At 36.5% G+C, this 20,353-nt stretch overlaps 1 protein-coding gene across 5 annotated transcripts in view; it reads left to right on the forward strand.

The window, feature by feature from the left end:
* The window catches only part of LOC121314439 (zinc finger protein 521-like), a 186,140-nt gene that overhangs the window by 2,633 nt on the left and 163,154 nt on the right, over positions 1–20,353 (forward strand). For 4 of the 5 annotated variants that reach the window (XM_041247715.1, XM_041247718.1, XM_041247717.1 and 1 more), the window contains exons 2-3: positions 9,764–9,823; positions 18,882–19,070. In XM_041247715.1, coding sequence (XP_041103649.1) covers positions 9,764–9,823; positions 18,882–19,070 — 249 coding nt within the window. The remainder of the gene's footprint in view (positions 1–9,763; positions 9,824–18,881; positions 19,071–20,353) is intronic. The other variant, XM_041247716.1, reaches the window with a different exon arrangement.

Genomic DNA, 20,353 nt, shown 5'->3' on the forward strand with positions numbered 1-20,353 from the left:
TACAGGAATCACTGGAGGAATTTAGTTCATTCCATAATTTGGAGCGTGAAATAATCTGCACCTTAAAATACAGTGTGAATATGATTATGGTCTCTAAACAGGGTTTCTGCAATGTAAATAGCTTATGTTTAAGTGTACAGGGTAGCTAGTTTTTCAGTTTGCCTGAAGAAAAAGGTAAAAAAAACAACCCAAAAAACAAAAAATTTGAGTAGTTTTAAAAAGTTTGGTAAACAATTGTCAGCCCAATATATCTAAGTGAAAAATGCTTGTATTTTAATAAGTCTCCTTTTCTGTTCATTCAGTCAGATTGTCAGAGTTGGGTTTTCAGCTGATTTAACAAACTTTGCTAATAAGAAACATGAAATATAAATGTGCCCTGTCGTAGTCTCATTAAATTGCCTGAATTTCAGGTCAAAGGGACACCCTGTCTTTTACCATCATTAGGCTGGGGAGAAAAGCTTCTGGAGAGTTTAGAAGTACATTCTTGGGCATTTCAAATGGTTTTATTCCAGATGCAACATCTTTACGCAGGAACACTGCTTTCAGCTCAAGCCTCAAAATGAACAATGCAGTTCAATGTATCAAATAGACTGTTTTACCCTCATATTGAGTTGACTTTCATACTACAATAATATATTGTATTCATCTTTTTAAACAGAATCCCATGCGCTGTAGGTTTCCAAAAAAATAAATAAAAAAATAATTGATAAACTGCAATATCAAGTTATAATTAAGTCTACAGTGTTTGTTTACTTTAGTTCAACAAATGCAAATATTTGTAAAGGTAAATATATTGTAAATAAAACCATAAGAATCATGTACAGTATGCTCTTCTAAATGACTGGGTTATGGAAATAAACAGTGAGAAAAGAAACAAATAGAAAAGGGAAAAAAATAATGTGATTTTTTTGTTTGTTTGTTTGTTTGTTTTTAGTAGTGAACAAAAACCTTGACTACTGGTATTCCTCAGTGGACTATGTCATTTTTCATTGGTTCCCCGGGAGGGTCAAAGGTTATATTTAGTCCCACTGGGGAAAGGGCAAGTTTACAGTCCCATTTCAATTAAATCTGTGAGACAGGCCTGCATGTTTTATTGCTAAGGGAATAGATGTAACTGCATAAGTCAGTGGATACCTTTTAGAGTTCTGAAGTGTTTAACTATTTCAGTCCTGATTTAACTGTCACTTGTTGTTTATTTGTTACTGTATATTGTTAATAGATGCAGTCAACTGAAAGGTTTCATTAAAGTATAAGTTAGGCTGACTGTTATTCAAAAACATAAGGGACTACAGAAATAAAAAAAAATGCATTACATAAAACTTTGAGCCATAATACATTAACATTTATAAAAAAGCACCAAAAATTGACACATTTTCAGGATTCACTGCAAGTTAGTTCTTTTGAGCTGGAGACTTTGCAGAGTTGCACGTAATTGAATTGTACCTGATTGGACTCCCTGATTCAGACACCACAAGTCCCAGTTTAAGTGCTACAGTATAATGCTAGCAAAACTGCAGAAGCAAAAAACACAAAGAAAGAAAAAGATGCCCGGTCATGCCTTATGGGTTTCTCGCTTCACGCTTTTGATAGTTTTTAAGAAGGGAGGTTGTAATGAAATACAAAGAAAGCATCACACAGCGGATATAAGTATGCCTGTACATGAACTGTATGTAATGGTAAGTATGTATGTACCATATATGGCAACACATTCCAATATTTAAAACTAATAATTTAAATGATGAGATTCAAATAATAATACTATTAAGTGCATGTATTTTATGTTATTTGAATTGTTTTAAAGAAATGTACGTGTAGTAACTATAGGGTTCTTTGAGTGTACAGGTAGATCAGCATGAAATCCAAGACTGCAAAGCAAGGTTTTTATACCTGAGTTTGTGCTGTCCAAGTACATTCGGTTTGGCCCGCCTGCTATGCTGTACTGTAGCACTTACCGGATTAAACATGTGAATGTAGACTTTGATAACATCATTTGTTTTCAAAAATAATAATAATAATTTTAAAAAAAATTACTGTATTGTTAAAAAAAAAAAAAAACATAAACCAAACTCACTTGTAAGTCTAATAGTCTGATATCACCTAATAGCAACTATACAATTAGCGCTGTACAGCCTTAGTAAAAGAGAACATACTTACTGTGTTTCCTGTCAGCCATTTACAATGCCTTTATTGATCTGATGCTAGCAAAATGGGACTGATTTGAAACCTGTCGGTTTTGTAAGTGTTCTTATGGTTCACTGATAAACTTGGAGCTAGTAAGTTAGCATGATGATCATGTGTAAAATACAATGCACTGTTATTCTTATACTTTTTTTTTTTTTTTTTTTTAAGAGTAATGGGTTTGCTTTGCCTGGCTTTGTGGTGAAAATGACAAACAACCTGTTACTATAGTATGTTCTATTTATAAAAAAGCATAGTCTGTACACAGTTTCTCATTGTCTGTTCAATACAGGACACATAATAAATAGGGTTGAAAGAATAGATGATTGATACAGAGCTCTGCTTAGCAAAACATTGGTATTTGTATTGGCTACCTGACTACTCAACTGCTTATAATTTAATATCATAGAAATGTAGTGTCTCTTTCTAGTTGGCAAGATCTTGTTAGTGGATGATTAATTACATGTTTCTTAGCGTCTTTGCTAGTTAAAGTGCCTGCCAACCATAGGACAAGATAGGTAAATAAAGTGTTAGTATTGCTAATGTAATGTATTTGTGTTAAAATACTAATTGCCAACATTGGGCCTGTTTCTAACCTAAAATAAATTGAGTTTTAATCCTCAAGGTAAATTACTGTATTTCTTTTTAGTGAGGATGGATTACCATTGTTGTTTTAATTTTAATAGCCTGGCTCAGTATAGTGATAATAAATATGGCACTACTAGGACAGATTGGTTATCTATCTAAAGAAATATAATAAACTAAATCACTTTGCAGTTTCATAACTAAAGGGTTGTGAAAGCACATGCTTAATTAAATTGTCACATTCTGCATTTGGTCTGTTAAACAAATCAAGTAGAGATCAGTGAAAATAAAGTGTATGCAAGGTACAGAGTGGCGTGGCCTTTGTTGTTATTTGTGGAGCCTTTATCTGACTACTGTACCTACTGTAGACAGCAAAGCAAAAAAACAGCCTGGCAAGCTAAGGCCTTTATTTACATATGTGCTGTATAGTAATTAAACTTAGCAGGTTGCAACAGTATAGCATTGGGAAGAGGGTGGTGTTTGCCATAAGAGAGACAGTTGTGGTTTGTCAATGTTTTAACAGCTTAACGTATTTAGTGTTATGCTATGTGCTTCACAGTATGTTCAGGTGAAATATTTGGCGTTTTTATGATTTAGATGAATTTATCAGGTTTTAACCCGTGACAGTTTATAATAGATTTCCATGGGTGCCATGTTGGAGAGTGAGTACTCATCCTGTAAACCCATTCTCAGTTATCCTACTATGTGTTGGACCGAAGTGATGTTTTCACAAGTTCAATAAATGTAGTTGTTCTAAATAGCGGTTTTAAAACAAATAAATAGGATTATCTGTCTTTATTCAAATTGCTACAGGTAAACCTTCTGCCAGCACATTTGACTCCTGTCAGTGTAAGACCAGCTTGTGTTAAACCCACGAGAATGTAGAACATAAAATGTTACAAACATCATAACTAATTTCCCCACACTGTAAAATAGTAAACAATTGCAATGGAAATGTCCACACGCTGCACAACAATACAAACATGAATTAGTTAAAAAAAAAAAAATATATAAAAATATATATATATATATATTATATATATATATATATATATACACACACACACACGCTTATATATAAAAATAGTGTCCCCCTACTTCCTAATCATTCAGCAAACACATTTACATTGTTATTATAATGCAGATCTAGATGTAAAGTATAAAGAAATAAAATAAAAACATGCATATATGTAAAAGCATCGTCCCCTTCTTTCTACATTTGATTATTACATTGTATGTCCATCCAATACAGATTTAGAAGTATAAAATTCATTCCATTCATCTCCTCCTACTTAAATTTCATTCTATTTGTGTTTGACATGCATCCGTCCATATAATAAACTTTGTCACTATTGCAGTAACACAACAAAAAAATAACAGTATAAAACAAATAGTTAGTATTATTTTCACATATTACATACAGTATAATAAATAATGAATATATACAGTGAAATACAGAGATTACTGTACATGGGGTGTTACAGTTTATGCATACTTCCAAATACATTTATTTTACTTATGTATATTATATGTTTTTCTTTGTTCTTTGAAATTGAGCAGTTTAATGACAGAATGCTATAGTTACACAGCTAAGAAGGGACACAGTGTGGAATTGAACATGGCTGATGGCGGCTATTCAAAGACCACCAGGGGAATCAAACATAACCAATGTAGGCGGCAAAGAGGTTGATGTGATTTATTTGCATATTTAAAACATTTTGCAAAACAATTTACCGGAAACAATTTGTACCTGTTAATGTGTACCTTATTTTAGCAGAGCATGTATTTTCACAACTGTTAGTAAGCAATGATGAATGCCTAGCTTAGCAGAAGTCTAATTTGAAGAGAGTTCCTGCAGAGAGGAAGAAAGGCATGAGTAAGAAAGGATTAAAAGGGCTCAGTAATGGAAATTGAAAAAAATATTAAAACAGTTTGTATAAAAATTCTAATAACTACTTATGATTACAAATGGCTTTACTAACGGTAAGTGTTAAGTACTGAATTCTTATGATTATCCATTGTTCTTAAGTGACCTACGGACCACCAAAAGGAAACTATTTCTACGAGATCTCATATCAACCTGTAAAGCTGTATTTAAATAGTATTCTCTGGCCCACTATATACTCGGGACTGTATGGTTTTTTTGTGCTTACTGTTACAGTCCTTGTAAAGTAATTACATCACTGCTGTGATGGATTGAATAAAGCATTTGTATCCATGAGTTATTGCTACCCAAAGTAGTGGTACTGTTGAGAAAGAGAATGCAATGGGAAAGAGGATAGGCCAAGTGATGATCACAACAACAGGAAACATAGTCAGATAACTACAGAGATGTAAACTTGCAGTGTGTGTGTGTGTGTGTGTGTGTGTGTGTGTGTGTGTGTGTGTGTGTGTGTGTGTGTGTGTGTGTGTGTGTGTGTGTGTGTGTGTGTGTGTGTGTGTGTGTGTGTGTGTGTGTGTGTGTGTGTGTGTGTGTGTGTGTGTGTGTGTGTGTGTGTGTAATGAATATCCTCAATGAAGGATTCCAAGTATTTATTAATTTTATTAACAGTATTTGTAAGAGGAGCTTCTTTATAGGTATGCATTCAAGAGTGTCATCCAGAAATGTTGTGTTCTGAACTTGCATATTGGTTATTTCCTGATCAGCAGTGGTGACTGGGATGTACTCTGCCACTGGCATTGGCCAGTACATCATTAATAAAATGCAGGTGACGTCTTTGATTCTGCAGAGTTCCCTTCTTCGATGTGCAATTTAGGCACTTCCAGACAAGGTGGCAGCAGCATTTGATTCCATAGTAACTGCCAGCTGCCAGCTCTTAAGTTTCCAGATGCTGTTTCCTGAAGCTGATCCTCTGGTTGGACTTTTAGATAAAATTAACAACTTGCAAACCAGGTCATCTGAATCTATTTCTTAGAGCAAGAGACCCTGAGAAAGCTCTAATTTTCTCTGGGGGCACTAGAGTAGGGCTGCTATGATTAAATTGAAAATCAGTTTTTTTGTTGATTTCATTCATCATTATAGACATCAAGATGAATACTGGATAATCGATTAAATAATAATTTTTTTGTAACGTGCATAGTTAATAATATTATTTAAGTTTATCACCGAAACTGTACTGAACTCCCTTGCCTTGCTATTCACAGTATTTCTGCCGAAGACGAGCAGTGTTCTTCTTTTTCTGCTTAAGTGTTAACTAGCATCTGATTTGCTGGTCCCATCCTGACCACCAGCGAATTAGTTTTCAAAATGCTTTGTACATACGTGCTCTCTGTATTCGATGTATACAAAATGCGTGCCGCCTTGGATCCAGAGCAGGTCGACAAGCTTGTATTTCTGCCAAACAACATGTAAATGAATTGTGCACATTGAAGAAAACTGACTGTATATAGTTTGCGCTTCTTTGGAGTTTCAAAATGAACTGTTAAATCTGGGAATAATACTGCTCCCTATCAAGTACGAAATGTAACCATTACTGTTTGGGTGTTTACCTGCTAAAGACCCTGAACCTGAATAACTATATCAAAGCTGCACTCAGTGTCTGTGACACACTCATGCCCGCTCCCGAGGGCATATACTGGAGTCCCACTTTGTTGTTCAAGGCTGCAGCAGCCTCATAGACTGGCACAGCTGGCTACGACAACGGCCAGTGGTGTTTTTCATAACCAACCAGCGACTCTGTGCTGCGGGAGCTTTAACAAGTTCCATCGCCAGGCACAGAGGCAAAAGCCAAGCTAAGCCACAAGCCCAGCAGCAGCCCTAGGAGCTTGCCACAGGCCCAGGGCCCCTTTTCAGGCAGTCATCTGTAGTATTGGCATCACTGCACCACAGACATCTGGGTGGTTACTACTGTTCAGACCGGCTATTCTTTTCTCTTTGCAATTGAAGTATGGTCCCCCTCCTTTTTGGGGTGTGACAACAATGTTAACGACTGCCTTGTTTGTGCACAGTCTCCAGCAAAGGCAGAGGCCCACACAGAGCTCATCACCGGCCACCTTCATCGGTTGGGCCTGACGGTGAATCATGCCAGCTCACACCTTTGTAGACAGATTCCTATCTGTGGGTGTGCTGGGATTCCAGGTCTATGCTGTCCTCTCTGTCGGACGACAGAGAGTGGACAAAGGCCGTCTGTTTGAAGCTTTTTCAGCTGAACAGAGCGTTTACAGTAGTGACGTTCCAGATACTTGTGAGGTTGATGGCAGCAGTTTCCCAGACCCTTCCATTGGGTATCCTGTGCATGCGCTCTCTTCAAGCCTAAATCAGCAGCAGGGTTTTTCAGCCTGCATTGAACCATGGCCGCCTAGTGACAGTGTCTCATCACTGTCTGAAGGCACTTTCTTGGTGGACGCATCCTGCCCATCTATGTCTAGGCCAGAAGGAAGGTCATCACCATAGATGTGTCCAGCCTTGGCTGGGGCGCTGTGTGGAATGGTTGGGGGGCAAGGAGGCGGCAGCCCCATACGTTCTGCCCTTTGCGGGCACTAACATATTATGTTGATGGCACAAAAAGTTGGAGGCAGTCCAAACAGTTTTTTGTCTGTTATGGGGCAAAGTCCCATGGTCAAGCTTGAAGGAAAAATTATGTTCTGATCTGTGCGGGCAGTTTTTGTATGCCTTCGGGGGCGGGCATTATTGCGTCACAGGCACTGCATGCAGCTTTGATATTATTATACAGGTTCATGGTCTTTAGCAGATAAATACCCATAAGGTAATGGTTACATTTCTATTTCAGTGAACCAGGGTTATGATAATAATGTTTTTTATGTTTTTGAGTTTTTTTACAATGTATTTTTCCTGATTGATAACCACATCTAGTCAATGTAAGCACTATCAGTGCCGCCCACAGCTGATAAAAAAAAGTTATGCCGGTACTCCTACAGTACCACGCGCAAAGCTATATTACAATTACCTCTCACATTCCATTGTTGTGCAAAAGCTTTTACTTAACAGTAGTGATATGAGGGTGGGGGTGGACAATTTCTGTGGGTTGTACAATCATCGATATTTTTCCAAACGATTATATTTTGTGCACCCAATTAATCGATTGCTATTTGGAAGCTTAACTGACAGCGTTACTCAAAAGAGGACAAATCCAAAATGAGTGAATCACAGTTTACCTTTTGGGACTCCATGAATTGTCATGGATGCTAGGGTAGTCGCAGAAAATGCTTTCTCCTGTTGCTCCTCTCCGTTCACGAAGCTGCACCGACATTTGTGACTAGCACAGTTCCACCCGAGAGGCATCCTGTTAGGTATCTGGCACATCCTCTGGTGGATCAGGTGTTGCAGTGACTACTGGAATCCTTCTTCCTGGACTTCAGACTTCATACGGCACTCAAACTATTCCACTCACTGCTATTGTCAGTTAATGAGTTGCAGAGTTTTGTAGGATAAGAACATCTTAGCACCTATAATCAGCATCTTTGAATAAGAAAATAACATATCAGCAATGATTTACTATTTTAACCTGAATGTTGCCAGTGATGATTGGTGGACACCCATACCAGATGCGCACTTACTGCAAGGTGTCCTCTCTGGCTAGCACTTGACTCAGGTACACACAGATGTCCCACTTTTTCATTGGAAGGGGAGGGGGTTGGGGATAGTTCTGATGGTTAACCTTTTCATAGAATATTCATGGTCATTTTTCAAGATTGACCCCATTTCCAGTTCCCAATTCTTGGTCACAAATATTTATACAAGTTAACAATCAAAGTACATACACAAACTACCTTTTTTTTTTTTTTTTAATAAAGAAATAACTGATCTAGAACAGTGTTGTGTCACCGCAAGCAGTGCTGTACTGCATCTTAATAATAGATTTATTTCAGGTATCCAGTTATACATGGCCTTTGCTACCATTAACATTCATGTGCAATCACGGGTCATAATTGTTGATCCGTAATTACGTGACTGCCGAGTCTCTGTTTCATCAGCTCTTGTATTATCGGTGGCATAGCCCTCATTAATAAGGTCCCTCATCTATCAGCTTTGCCATGAGGATCTGTGGCACACAGAGCCTTATTAGTATATATACACATGCTAGTATTTCAGTGGCACATCCATTACATACCTACCTGGTTTGCTTTAACGTGAGATTTTGGTACCAGAGAAAATAAATATAGATACACGATAAATTGTAGATAAATTGTAGACACTCCCCCATACCAATGCCCTTTCTGTATCAGTGGCAGAATTTTCAGTCTGAGTCACTTTTCAGGATTGCATAGAGACCCATTAAGAACCCTAAAGTATTGGATAGAATGTATTGCATCATTCATTCTTTATTTTCAGACTGTGTATGGGCACAGATCCATGTTGGAGATGTATTGTTGAAAGGTGTCTATACGAACATCACGCATTTTTGTGACAGTGATGGATTTCCTTGGGGCACTTTCTTTGTCATTGAAACACAATAGCTGGGAAAAAAATGCGGGGACAAGCTCTTAAGAAAAAAATTATATATGATTTTGTGTTCGCAGTTATTGAATTTGTCACCAAAGTTCTGGGCACCTGGTAACATGATATAGTGATGTGCTGATGTCATGCTGCACTGTGAATTTTTCCAAGCATCTGTTTCTGAGATTGCCAATCTATGAATCTGTCAGATAGCCTCTAAAATGGTTTGTAGTTTCATAACTGTGGTTTACCATGTGGAGTACTATCACGATCTTAATACATTATGGAGTATTGATTTACAGACAGCTGCTTATAATTTGCAGAGATCCCAACGTTTTTGTTGTTGCTTTCTTTCAGAATAGTATGCCAGCGTATTAGTTTTAATTTGGGTTGGTATTAACTTGAATGCCAGATCCTGTGGGTATGAAATGGAATGCCTTTCCTTTGCGGAACTGGAGCCAGTAAACCATTTGCTTTATCCTCAAGTATAGTAACCAATTTGTCAGTCTCAAGTTGACGTTCAGACACAAAGCTGATTCAGCCAGTGTTTTTCCACTTCCTTGCCTAATAACTTCTTCTTCTCTCACCTTTCTTTCATGGCAGTAGAAGAAAATGAGACGGAGGACCAGCGTCATACTGTGGGGCAGACAGCCACTACAAGCGGTAATGTATTATTCTTTAATTAGAAACCATTTATCATTTCAAAACAGGTTTCTGGTGTTTATTATCACCCAAGATTGTGGATACATTAAAACCCTGTTGATATTAAATTCCTGCAGAAAAAAAAAAGAAATGTTTACAGTGACATTTTTATAAAGCAATTAACGCTGTATTGTGAAAAAAGCGAAACAAAATGTACATTTCTTCACAATTTAGTTAAATCCATCTGACCGTTAAACAAAATGCAAAAGCAATATAATTAAAAGGTATTTAGAATAAATACATCTGATGTGTTTTTTCTTGTTGGTTGGTAGTATTGTTGCATTGTGTTAGTGAATGATTATTTGGCCTCTCATTATTACAAGCAATAACATTTGATAGTGTTCATTAAAAACAGTATGTCCGTTGCAGTTATGCATATTTAGCACACCAACAGTAAAAGTTTTTCTGGGCGTTTCATTAGGTACATAAGTTGCTTGGAATGGAACGGTTGTCTACAGAAGCCATTACCACCACTGCTGTTTCCAAAGATTTGAGTACCTGGCACTGCTTTGTGTAGAAATAGCTTTCTGTAGACTCAGGTATAATTATTCCGTGCTCTGTGTTCTTGCGCAGTGCTTTTGTGAGTTGTATTTTTTCAGCAGTACTACATTTCAGTGCATTTATTTGTCACTGGTGAACAGTAGGACTACAGTACAGCACCCAAAGTGCATTGCTAAAAGACAGTGGTGCCGGATAGCCAGGGACACGTACCACACCCTATGTACATTTATACTAGAGGAGTGTGATTTCCAGAGTAAGCTTATTTTTAACAGAAATGAACGATGCTTGTGTGAGAAGAATATCTCGTCTGGCAAAATATCTTAGGCGTAACCGCTTGTAGAACAGATCCATTTACAAAAAAAGTAATGGTTTTCCTTCACTGGTTATGTCTTTCCTCACTGTAATTACAATCTGTGGTCTGAAAAGATGTTTGTTTCTGTTTTATTTTTTCGTTGTTGTTTATTTTAGTTTTTAGTTTGTGTGCCAGAAATATATACTCGGTTAAACAATTATAAGGATACCCCCAAAAAAATAAAAAATAAAAAATTTTAAGTAGTATTAAAATGTAACAGTTCACAGTTTGAAAATGTAAATCATTGGTCCTATAATTTATACTGGCACTTTTTTTTTAAATTAAAAAGCAAACTAAAACCAACCAAAACATACAGACTACATTGTTATGTTAATATGGATACAGCTATGACAGTGTGGCATTATCACTTTTTTAAAATATTGCATTCTATATTTATAGACAGAAATGTTATTTCTCACACCTGTGCTAACCAGTTGAATGTCTTCCATACTTTGTGAGCTTTCACCGAGAGCCAGTGCAGTAACCATTATAGATGAGACTTGGCGCTGATGTGCATATTATGTAAAAGGTTTAGATCTCACTTGTAGTTATTTTAAACCTAATATGGATTACTTTGCTCAGAAGCTGTGGGCTCCATGCTCAGTGCTGCGGTAATAAAGTATTAATAAGCTCTGGGGAAGCACAGAGGATGCACTTCCATAAGTGTGGCACCCATCGTAGACAGTCTGCATCTTATGGATTTTTCTGATCCATCAGAGGTTTGCAACTGCTGTCATCCTAACCAGGAAGATTTAGCATAGCTCGATAAGCTCATTCCTGGGAGACTCCCTGTCATCCAGCAAACTGTTGCTAATAGAAGGGACTGATTACAACTTCCTCGTCATGTTTAACTTCTATATTTCAGCCCTGACTATCGGGCTGTCTCCAGAATCAATGCCAGCTCAGGGCAAACAGCTCTTCTGAGAACCTGCAGCATCTAATTTGTGATTTTGTGATTTTATGATTTCCCCTAAGTATCACAATCTAACAAATTAAAATGTTTCTTGTTGTTTTTCAACCTCATTGAGTACATGACATGCATGTATGTACACATACTTAGTTGTTAATACAGTGTATACATACTTTTATATTTATGCCTGTATGGTTATGCATTTATGTATGTTTTTCTAATAAACTATGATAATAAATGCCAGTCTGTGTCTTATTTTATTCAATCAATTACTGCTTGGCAATTTATACAGAATGTCCAGTTTAAACCTACAGCTGCAAAGTGTATACATTAAGAAGTAGCAACACTTAAAAATACTGTAAGACTGTACAGTAAAGCAAAATATTCAGTTCTCAAGAAAGAAGGTAAGGGATGCTCATGGATTTTAGAAGATAGTTACTGCAAAGGCTAAACAAGCATACTGCCCAAGGTGCATGATCAGAGCCCATTTAGGGCCCAGCCTTCCCAAGCGAGTCAGTTTTAGCAGACTACAATGTAGATTTTTTCTGTATTGGGGAAAGTCTTCTCTAGAGCATAACAAAATAAATTATTAATCCTAGCATCCTTGTTGATGTATTACTTAAAGTACTGCATTTAAGTAAAATGTTCTGTGTGACATGCACTGTATCTTTTTCTATTATGTCAGTCAGTCATATTTTAGCTCATCAAGTTCCTGTGTACCTCGTGTGTACTAAAGGTAAAGAAGCTTACCATAAAACTTTAAATAAAGGGCCCAGCGTTTTTTACGATATTTGCCAGTAGCCGCGGCGCCTATTGGAGACTGGCGACTATTTGAGACTCTGTGTTTATTATGTAAGATCACTAACATCTGCAAATACTTCAGATGCAATCATAAAAAGGCTGCCTGCATACAGCCTTATAGAAATGACATAAGTAAATTACAACATTCCAGCGATGTCATTAAAGGTTGTGTCAGTGGGTAATAACAGTTTGCATTGTAATAATAATAAAAACAGTAAAATCCACTAAAGACAGCCCTGTAAATATCAGAATACAAGAGTGTATTAATGTAGGCTTGCAGAACAAAACAAAACAATACGGTTTTAAAATTAATAAAAGCAACAATTATCATCTTTATCAACACATATTATATTTATTGTTCATCCTCAAAACGTGTACATTGGTATGCATGGACAATCGATGAAAAATTAACCAGCAACGAATGTTAATTGCAAAACAACCGCATGAAATACTGTGTTAATACGAAAAATTATTTCATACTGTTGGCCCACAACACACTCAAAAATAAGAATATTCAATACAAGACTCAATGCATGAAATACTGTTAATACCCAAAAAAACCCCAAAAAACACAAATACACAAAGGAAACTTAATATCATAAAACAAGTTTATATTTTACTTTCAGCACACTCAAAAAAGCTTCACAACTGGTTTTAAAATGAATAACTTCAGTTTTCTTATCATTCACCCTGAGCCTCAGGGTCTCCTTCATTGCGTTGAAAAACAAATTGGTAAGCTCGCTCTAAAGCCAGGTGTGTATATTAGCTGGAGCATTCAGTATGACTGCATTATATTATTCATAACCTGGCGTTTGAAAGAGACCCAGCGTCTATTTACCATATTTCCCAGAATCCTTAAATTCCTTTGCTAAATTTTCCACAACTGCATACTGTAAAGGAAACATATTAATTCAGTTCCTTCATACAGAAAGAGCTGAAAACCCTCGAACCACAAACTTGTCTATAAATAGAATATGATTAAGACATGAAATGTAGTAATTATTTTAATAATTATAAAAGTTTTAGTTTCCTATCTTGTGATCTATTGGTAAAAAGGACATGCTTGCATTTGCTGATCTTTTATGCAGCTCAAGTATACAGTGATTATTGCTTTGCATGGAATTTTTGAGAATTCCGCTAGCAGCGTACTAACAAGAAATTAGTGGAACACGTACCAACATACTCCGTTCAATGTGTTTTTCAATAAATTATGGAAACTCAACACAATAAGATCTCCCTATTTCTTATTTTTTTTTAACGTATCTGTTCACTTCATTTATTATCTCTCTCTTTTTTTTGCTATGATATCATGTTTATTGTTGTGTAATGTAACAATATAGACATTACAAAAGCCACGTTTAGGTCTACTTGTGAGAATAGTTTTAGATCAGAGTTGATGATTGAATAGATTTAAACGAACTACGGCGAATGAAATATGGGAATTCAACAGTTATGAGAATTTAATTTACAGCTCATATTTTTTTGAATGAGAAAATATGAAAGAGAAAATATAGGTAATTTAAGTACAGGAAAGTAAGAGTGAGTATGCCAGAACACAGGTGGGCTGGAATCACATTGTATTCAACGCGGCCCAGAGATTTAATGAGGCAGTTGTTTTTCTGTGGATGCTGTTAGGAGTCAAAAAATACAGAGTTTCACTTTACCACTGTGCTGCCTCGACATAATTAGAACCATATGATTCTTTTATTTTCTTTTAATCCTTACTATGCCAGTTGGGTTCTAAGGACTTTGTGAAAGTGGGTGTCGGATTTACTAAAAGGGAATGGACTGAACGCCCTCGCACAGACATCTAAAGCACATCTAAATTCAGAAATGATGCAGTTAAAACAGGGAGATGAAACATAGGCAGGCATGTTTAAATGGTTTATACACTGTGTACTGAAAGAAAGGGAGCTTTTTTAGTTCATTGCTTCTAAAGTTGACTGTATTATTCATTTCATTTGGTCTTCAACTGCTGTTATCCAGTTGTAAGAGCCTTTGTTAGATATTCTCCTGTGATTGTGCTTCGGAGGAGGGGGCAAGCCTGCTTCTGATCTTGTGTGAAGTTGATGGTTGAGAATTGTAGCCTTTTTCTGTTGCATACTTATTACTGTATGTACATATTTGTGTTTTCTTTGTGATTGTGGATGACTGACCAGTGTTCTCTTTCTATCAGTAATAGGGTACAGCACAACTGCTCCTCCTCTTATAGAGAGAATAATATTGTCAAACTTAGAAAATAAACTACAAACAAGTACAGTAGTTGTGGGATTTGACATGAGACCCTATTTTTATTATGATATTTTACAGACTTTCACAGAAAAAAATAAAACAAAACAAATGCTACAGAGAGACATGCAGCTAGTTTTGATGATTGTTGTCATAACCTTGGCCATACAAATTTAGTTTTGTCGTCATTTAGATCAATAAAACAACCAATTTGTTTTATTGATATGTGGCAGTAATCACAAAACCAAAATTCAGTTTACACAGTTCTATATTCTCATGCTTTTCAGGATTCAGTTTATGAGAACATGGGAACCCCAATGCAGCTGCAAAGCAAGATAATATGTTAAAGATGTACTTTAGTTTTATCCCTGTATTCAGTTTCAAATTCTGTCCTTGCTCTCTAGTCTGTGGTATCCTCTGGAAAGCTGACACACAGGTGATAGTGGGATTTATTAAACACAAAAGACTTAAATCACTGTATGTCAAGGATTCAAAATTGTGCTTTCCTACGGCAGATCCTGGATGTCTGCTAAATTATTTGCAGTCTTAAGCATTTTATTTTTAGAGTTCCAATTGGTCTGAAATGTTAATCTTCCCACTTGTAATCTTTAACTTTCGTTACAATGTTAGAAAAGTAAATCTTAGTTTAAAACAAGTGAAATAACCATCTCTGCCCAGCATGTCATCTACAAGATCAAAGCAGCGTTTAGTCATCTTGAAATAATGGTGTTTAAAAAAAAAAAAAAAGTCTGGTTTCACAGACCATTATTATCCATAATCCTGGACAACCTAGTGTTTCCTTAGGTAAGAGAGTTCAAGGTTAGTGTTAATCTTCTCTGTAGAAGTTAGTTTTGAGGGAGTAACTCCAAACAGTGTTTTCGAGATGAGCAAAGATAGAAACAGACAAAGAGAATTGTGTTTTTAATATCTGTGGGAGGCAGATGATAGCGAAGAGAGCTTATTCTGGGTTAGCTTTAAAAGATCAGACATTGAGTTTGAGCCTGAGCTTTGTCAAAGGTAACTTTTTTCACAGAGTTTCCTAAGTTGCCAAGTTTATAAATGTGTCCATCCGTGAAACCCAATAGACACAGTATCAAAACACATCATAATGCATAAAAAAAGTAAAAAAAAAAAAAAATTGCCTGAGAATTATTCATATTGTCTTTTATTCCTAAATCCCATCTTTAAAGTTAATTGGATTCCAGATGGAATGAGTTTGGAAAATCAAAGTGGGTAGACCTTATAAAAACTGGTAGCCCAATGAATAGTTTGAAGTATTGAGCTATTTGAGCTGCTGCTCACTATGTTTTTTTAAGGTTTTCTGCCTTAATCCATTGGAAGCAGGGTACAGAAATTTGTATGACTGGCACTGCTGATTTCTGATTGGCGCTAACCTAGAAATGCATTAAGTTACCTCATTTTCATGCTGCTCTGTGGTGAGGTGCATAGTGGCTCTCTAGGGGCTGAGGAATTGGCAGGCATTAACTGCAGGAGGGCCTGTGGCTACCGGAGCTCGTCTTCTCCCTGCAGGAGACCCTGTGGGGGGAAGCAAGGATTGCTCTGTCGGGGAGCCAGAGACCTATAGAGGAGAAGGACCAGAAAAAACATCAATTAAAAAACTATAAATATTAAAGACCAGGGATTTTAAAATGACAGGGAAAAAAGGAACTTGTGACATTAGATGAAATTTCTTTGAAATCTAAAATCTAAAGCTATCGACTCATACAACTCTATACAGGAAGGCATTCGTTAAGCAAAACTGCCAGAATTATTTATTTTATTTTTTTGCAGTTCTAAGCATTTTACTGAAACGTTAATGCTTTATAAAAGCTTTACACTCAAATTCTTGCACACAGGAAACATGTAGGATCAGGAGGTGTCCCCTTATTTGTAACACAGTAGGTACATGGCACGTATAAGTGAAAATAAAGTCTGGAAAACATGAATAAAAAGTAATATTTTTGTACCAAACAGCATACATGTCAAGAGCTTAACTGTGCTTTACTGTCATTGTGGACCCTACAGAAAGTACTGTAATTCAGGTTGGTCAGACCTGGCTACACATTTATTAGTTTCAGTTTTAAATCCTTGAATTGCCTTGTATATTGTGCACACAGACACAGACATTAGTCCTGTCTGATTTTTCTTGTTTACCTTAGGCAATGTGTAATATTGGTATCATTTAATATCTGCATCTGATATTTGCACCAGCAAAGAAATGCTTTCTTTTTCCCGATTAAAAAATAAAAAAATAATAAATCTGACCTTTCTTTAGCATTGGTTCCACTTTCCTGAACATTTTATAGTTTAAGGTACTTTTGTAAGGTATTAAAGGAATTTATTTGGGTCCCCCACTTTTCATTGAGATTGTGAAGGGATTGGAAATGGTACTAAGGCTAATGAAAAGGTAGGCTGTATTTAATAAAGCTGTATCTTTATAATCACAAGCTTAGAATGCAGAGGAAGAACATTAGCTCACCAATGCACTGAACCACTAGCCCAGGCAGAGTGGAATCAACAATGCTCCCTTCTGCACATAATGGATTACCATCCAAGACCCAGAAGTACAAGAACATTGCCTTAATATTGAGCATTAATCCGATCGCCTGTGTTGCCGTATCCTGCAGCCATATACAGTATTCTGGTTCCAAATTTGCAATATTGAACATATAATACCAATGGTGGTTTAAAGTGCTTATGTATTACATTCCGGACCAGATCAAATTACACTTAAAATATCTCAAGACCGAGCCCACTGCTGTGAAGCATAATTCCAGAAGCAAGCTTAAAACTCTGTGATAGTTTTTGGTGTCCATTGGTATTGCTTTATTGGAAAAGTTGCTTTGTGCAAAGAGAGGGCTTACATTCCAGCAAGTTTAGCTTACACAGATACTGCTGAGGATTTTAATGGCAGCTCATCACTTGTACCTAGAACCCAGAACTTGACTGACCCATTTAGGATGTATAAATCACTCGAGCTGTACAGCAGTACAGAAGAGGTTTGGAGTAAAGATTTAACATTTGTGAGTTATCTGGAAGACATAGGTAACTGTAAATTCAGTTGAAGTTGCATCATCAGGAATTACACTGGAAGGATCTGTACAGTGGAATCAATCTATATCAAAGAAACAGAATAAAGATGGTCATTTATTGCAGTAGTTGGCTGAATAAAGTCAATGTCTGAAAGAGTTGCAAGTTCAGGGCTTTTGGTTCACCAATTCAGAATGGCATCAATATGTGACTTAAATGTGAAACAAAAGCATTATATTTAATTAGCTCTAGTACAATTTTCATTGCTTTGTAAACCCTAGCTAAATTAACTTTTTCTTAATATGTATGTCAAGCTTGTCTGACATCGGTCACACCCACTTCTCTTGTGAAATCAAGGAAATATGCAGCTGCTCTGTGCTGGTGGAGTAGAGGGAAACTGTTACTCTTACTACTCACTTAAGAACTTCCCACCACTGCCTCCCACTTTCCCCTACCACGATCGAGGGACAAAACAGTTTGTGACCTGCAGTAGAGCTAAAAATCTTGGGTGGTCCAAATTAAATTCCAGTTATTATTTTCTTGTAGCGTAATGGTTGTTCTCAGTTTTTTTACTTCTTGGTTGGGTTAAGGGACATGCTGAGATAAAAGATTCTGCTAAAAGGTCAACAAATAGAGTAGAATCATTTCTAAATGGGTGTGTGCACATGTAGGGAATAGGAAATTGTATGTTGTCAAACCTGCTTATAACTAGAACACAAAGGACCATCTAAAAGTGGTCTTTAATGACAGGCAGTCGTCGTACATGATCTATAGCAGGCTAGAAATACTAGAAAGAAACACCTTTCTGAAGCATCCACAAGTTTCTGTCCATTTGATAGCTTTCAGGTTTCATTGAATAGTGAGGGTGTCTTCAGTACAGCTGGACTTTATTACAGTTTTGACTGGTTAGTTAATCCATTAGTTAATTACAGCTGTGCTACAAACATTATAAGATGTTATTCAGAAAAACACAGCAGTTGAGCTGATTTATGAACTTCTAGTTTCTGAACCTATGTGGAAACAAAATTAAAGATAAGGTGAAACATCTTAGCTTACTAGCAACTGTAATGTTATTAAATTATCAATGCTTTTCAATGTGAGATGGTTTGCAACGCGCACCATATGGTATTGTTGAGATTAATTTTCAATTCATTTTTGGGGGTCTTTATTTTACACTTTCTTTGCAAATCTTTCAGATCCAAATTGCAAACTAGGAAAGAAAGCTGAGGATGGCGAAGAAGGTGATTTAAAGAAGAGGCTTATTTCTCTGGAAGAGGGGGATGAGATAGAGGACGAAGCTCTGCACAGCTGTGACAGCTGCCTCCAGGTGTTCGAGTCACTAAGCGATCTCACTGAACACAAGATTAATCAATGCCAGCTGACAGGTAAGCAATACTTAGCACTCTGCAGCTCCTAGTGCTGGATCTTGTTTTAAACTTTTTGTGAAGGCTCTGATTCTTCTGCCTAATAAATAATAATAATTAATAATACAGTTAGGCAGAACAGCTACTTTATTTTCAGTGGCTTTTTCTTTAAGTAACACAGAGAGCCTCCAAAAAGGTCGCTCTGTTTTAACAAGGAACACCTTTGGCAGGATGTGGAATTGGATCACCTGGTTTTATTTAGCTAAAAATAAGCCATGTGTTGTAGCAGCAGCTCTGTGAGAATTAAATCAACGGTTGACATTTTTCAACTGTGACAATAAAGGGCTGAAATTGACTGTGTTGTCCCTGGCTGAACCACTGCAGGCCATTCAAATTTAGTTTTGGCAGAGTTGGTCTTTTCTTTTATAATGAACAGCCTTTCCAAATCCACTCACCACTTCATGGAGCCAAAATAGCCAGGGCAGTAGCTACTGTAGTGACAAAATGGATACCAGTTGGTTTTGTCTACTTCTTGCTGTCAGGAGGTTTGAATGTTTATGAAGCTGTGTTTCTATTGATTAAACAACAAAAAGTCAAACATGTTTTTTAACTCATCTACATAAAAGTAGGATGAAAACTGGTTGATTTAGATAAGATCCTCATATCTGTGTGACCAGAAGAATTGTATGTCTGGTGCAGTGAAACTTGAAACTTGAGCTTTGTGTGTATTTTAATTCTGATCTTGTTGCTCTACAGTTTAGTTGAGTTCATTTTGGGTTCCGATACACCTCCATTTAGATTTGATTTGCCAATATTAGATTTAGTTGCAATGTAAAGCCATTCAGTTGCCCACAGCATCTCGTACACAGCAGCCAATCATTATAATATGAATGAATAGATGCATTGGTTTCCACTCATAAGATTAATAGGAAGGTTATTAAGTATATGGCAATAACTGGCTAGGGCTGCTTTCATTCATGTCCTGTGTGCTTTTTAAATTTGTTCTCATTGCTGGAACAGGGAGAAGCATTATTTCATACCTTCTTAATATGATCTGATTTTTTGTTGTGCCACATATTTGTTAAGAATCTCAACAAACATCTTTCCTCCATTTAAATCCATTGAGCATTGTATTTGTTTTAATTTCCTGTATCCGTCATGGAATTCAGCACATTACTGACGTTGCAATGGCCCTTCCCTTCGAATGCTGGAAACAACATCACAGTTCAAGAATATTTATTGACCTCATATCAAGCCAGCTTTCAATGGATGCAATCATGATGGATTATATCTAATATGTGTTC

Source organism: Polyodon spathula, chromosome 4, assembly GCF_017654505.1.
Source record: "Polyodon spathula isolate WHYD16114869_AA chromosome 4, ASM1765450v1, whole genome shotgun sequence".
NCBI lineage: Eukaryota > Metazoa > Chordata > Actinopteri > Acipenseriformes > Polyodontidae > Polyodon > Polyodon spathula.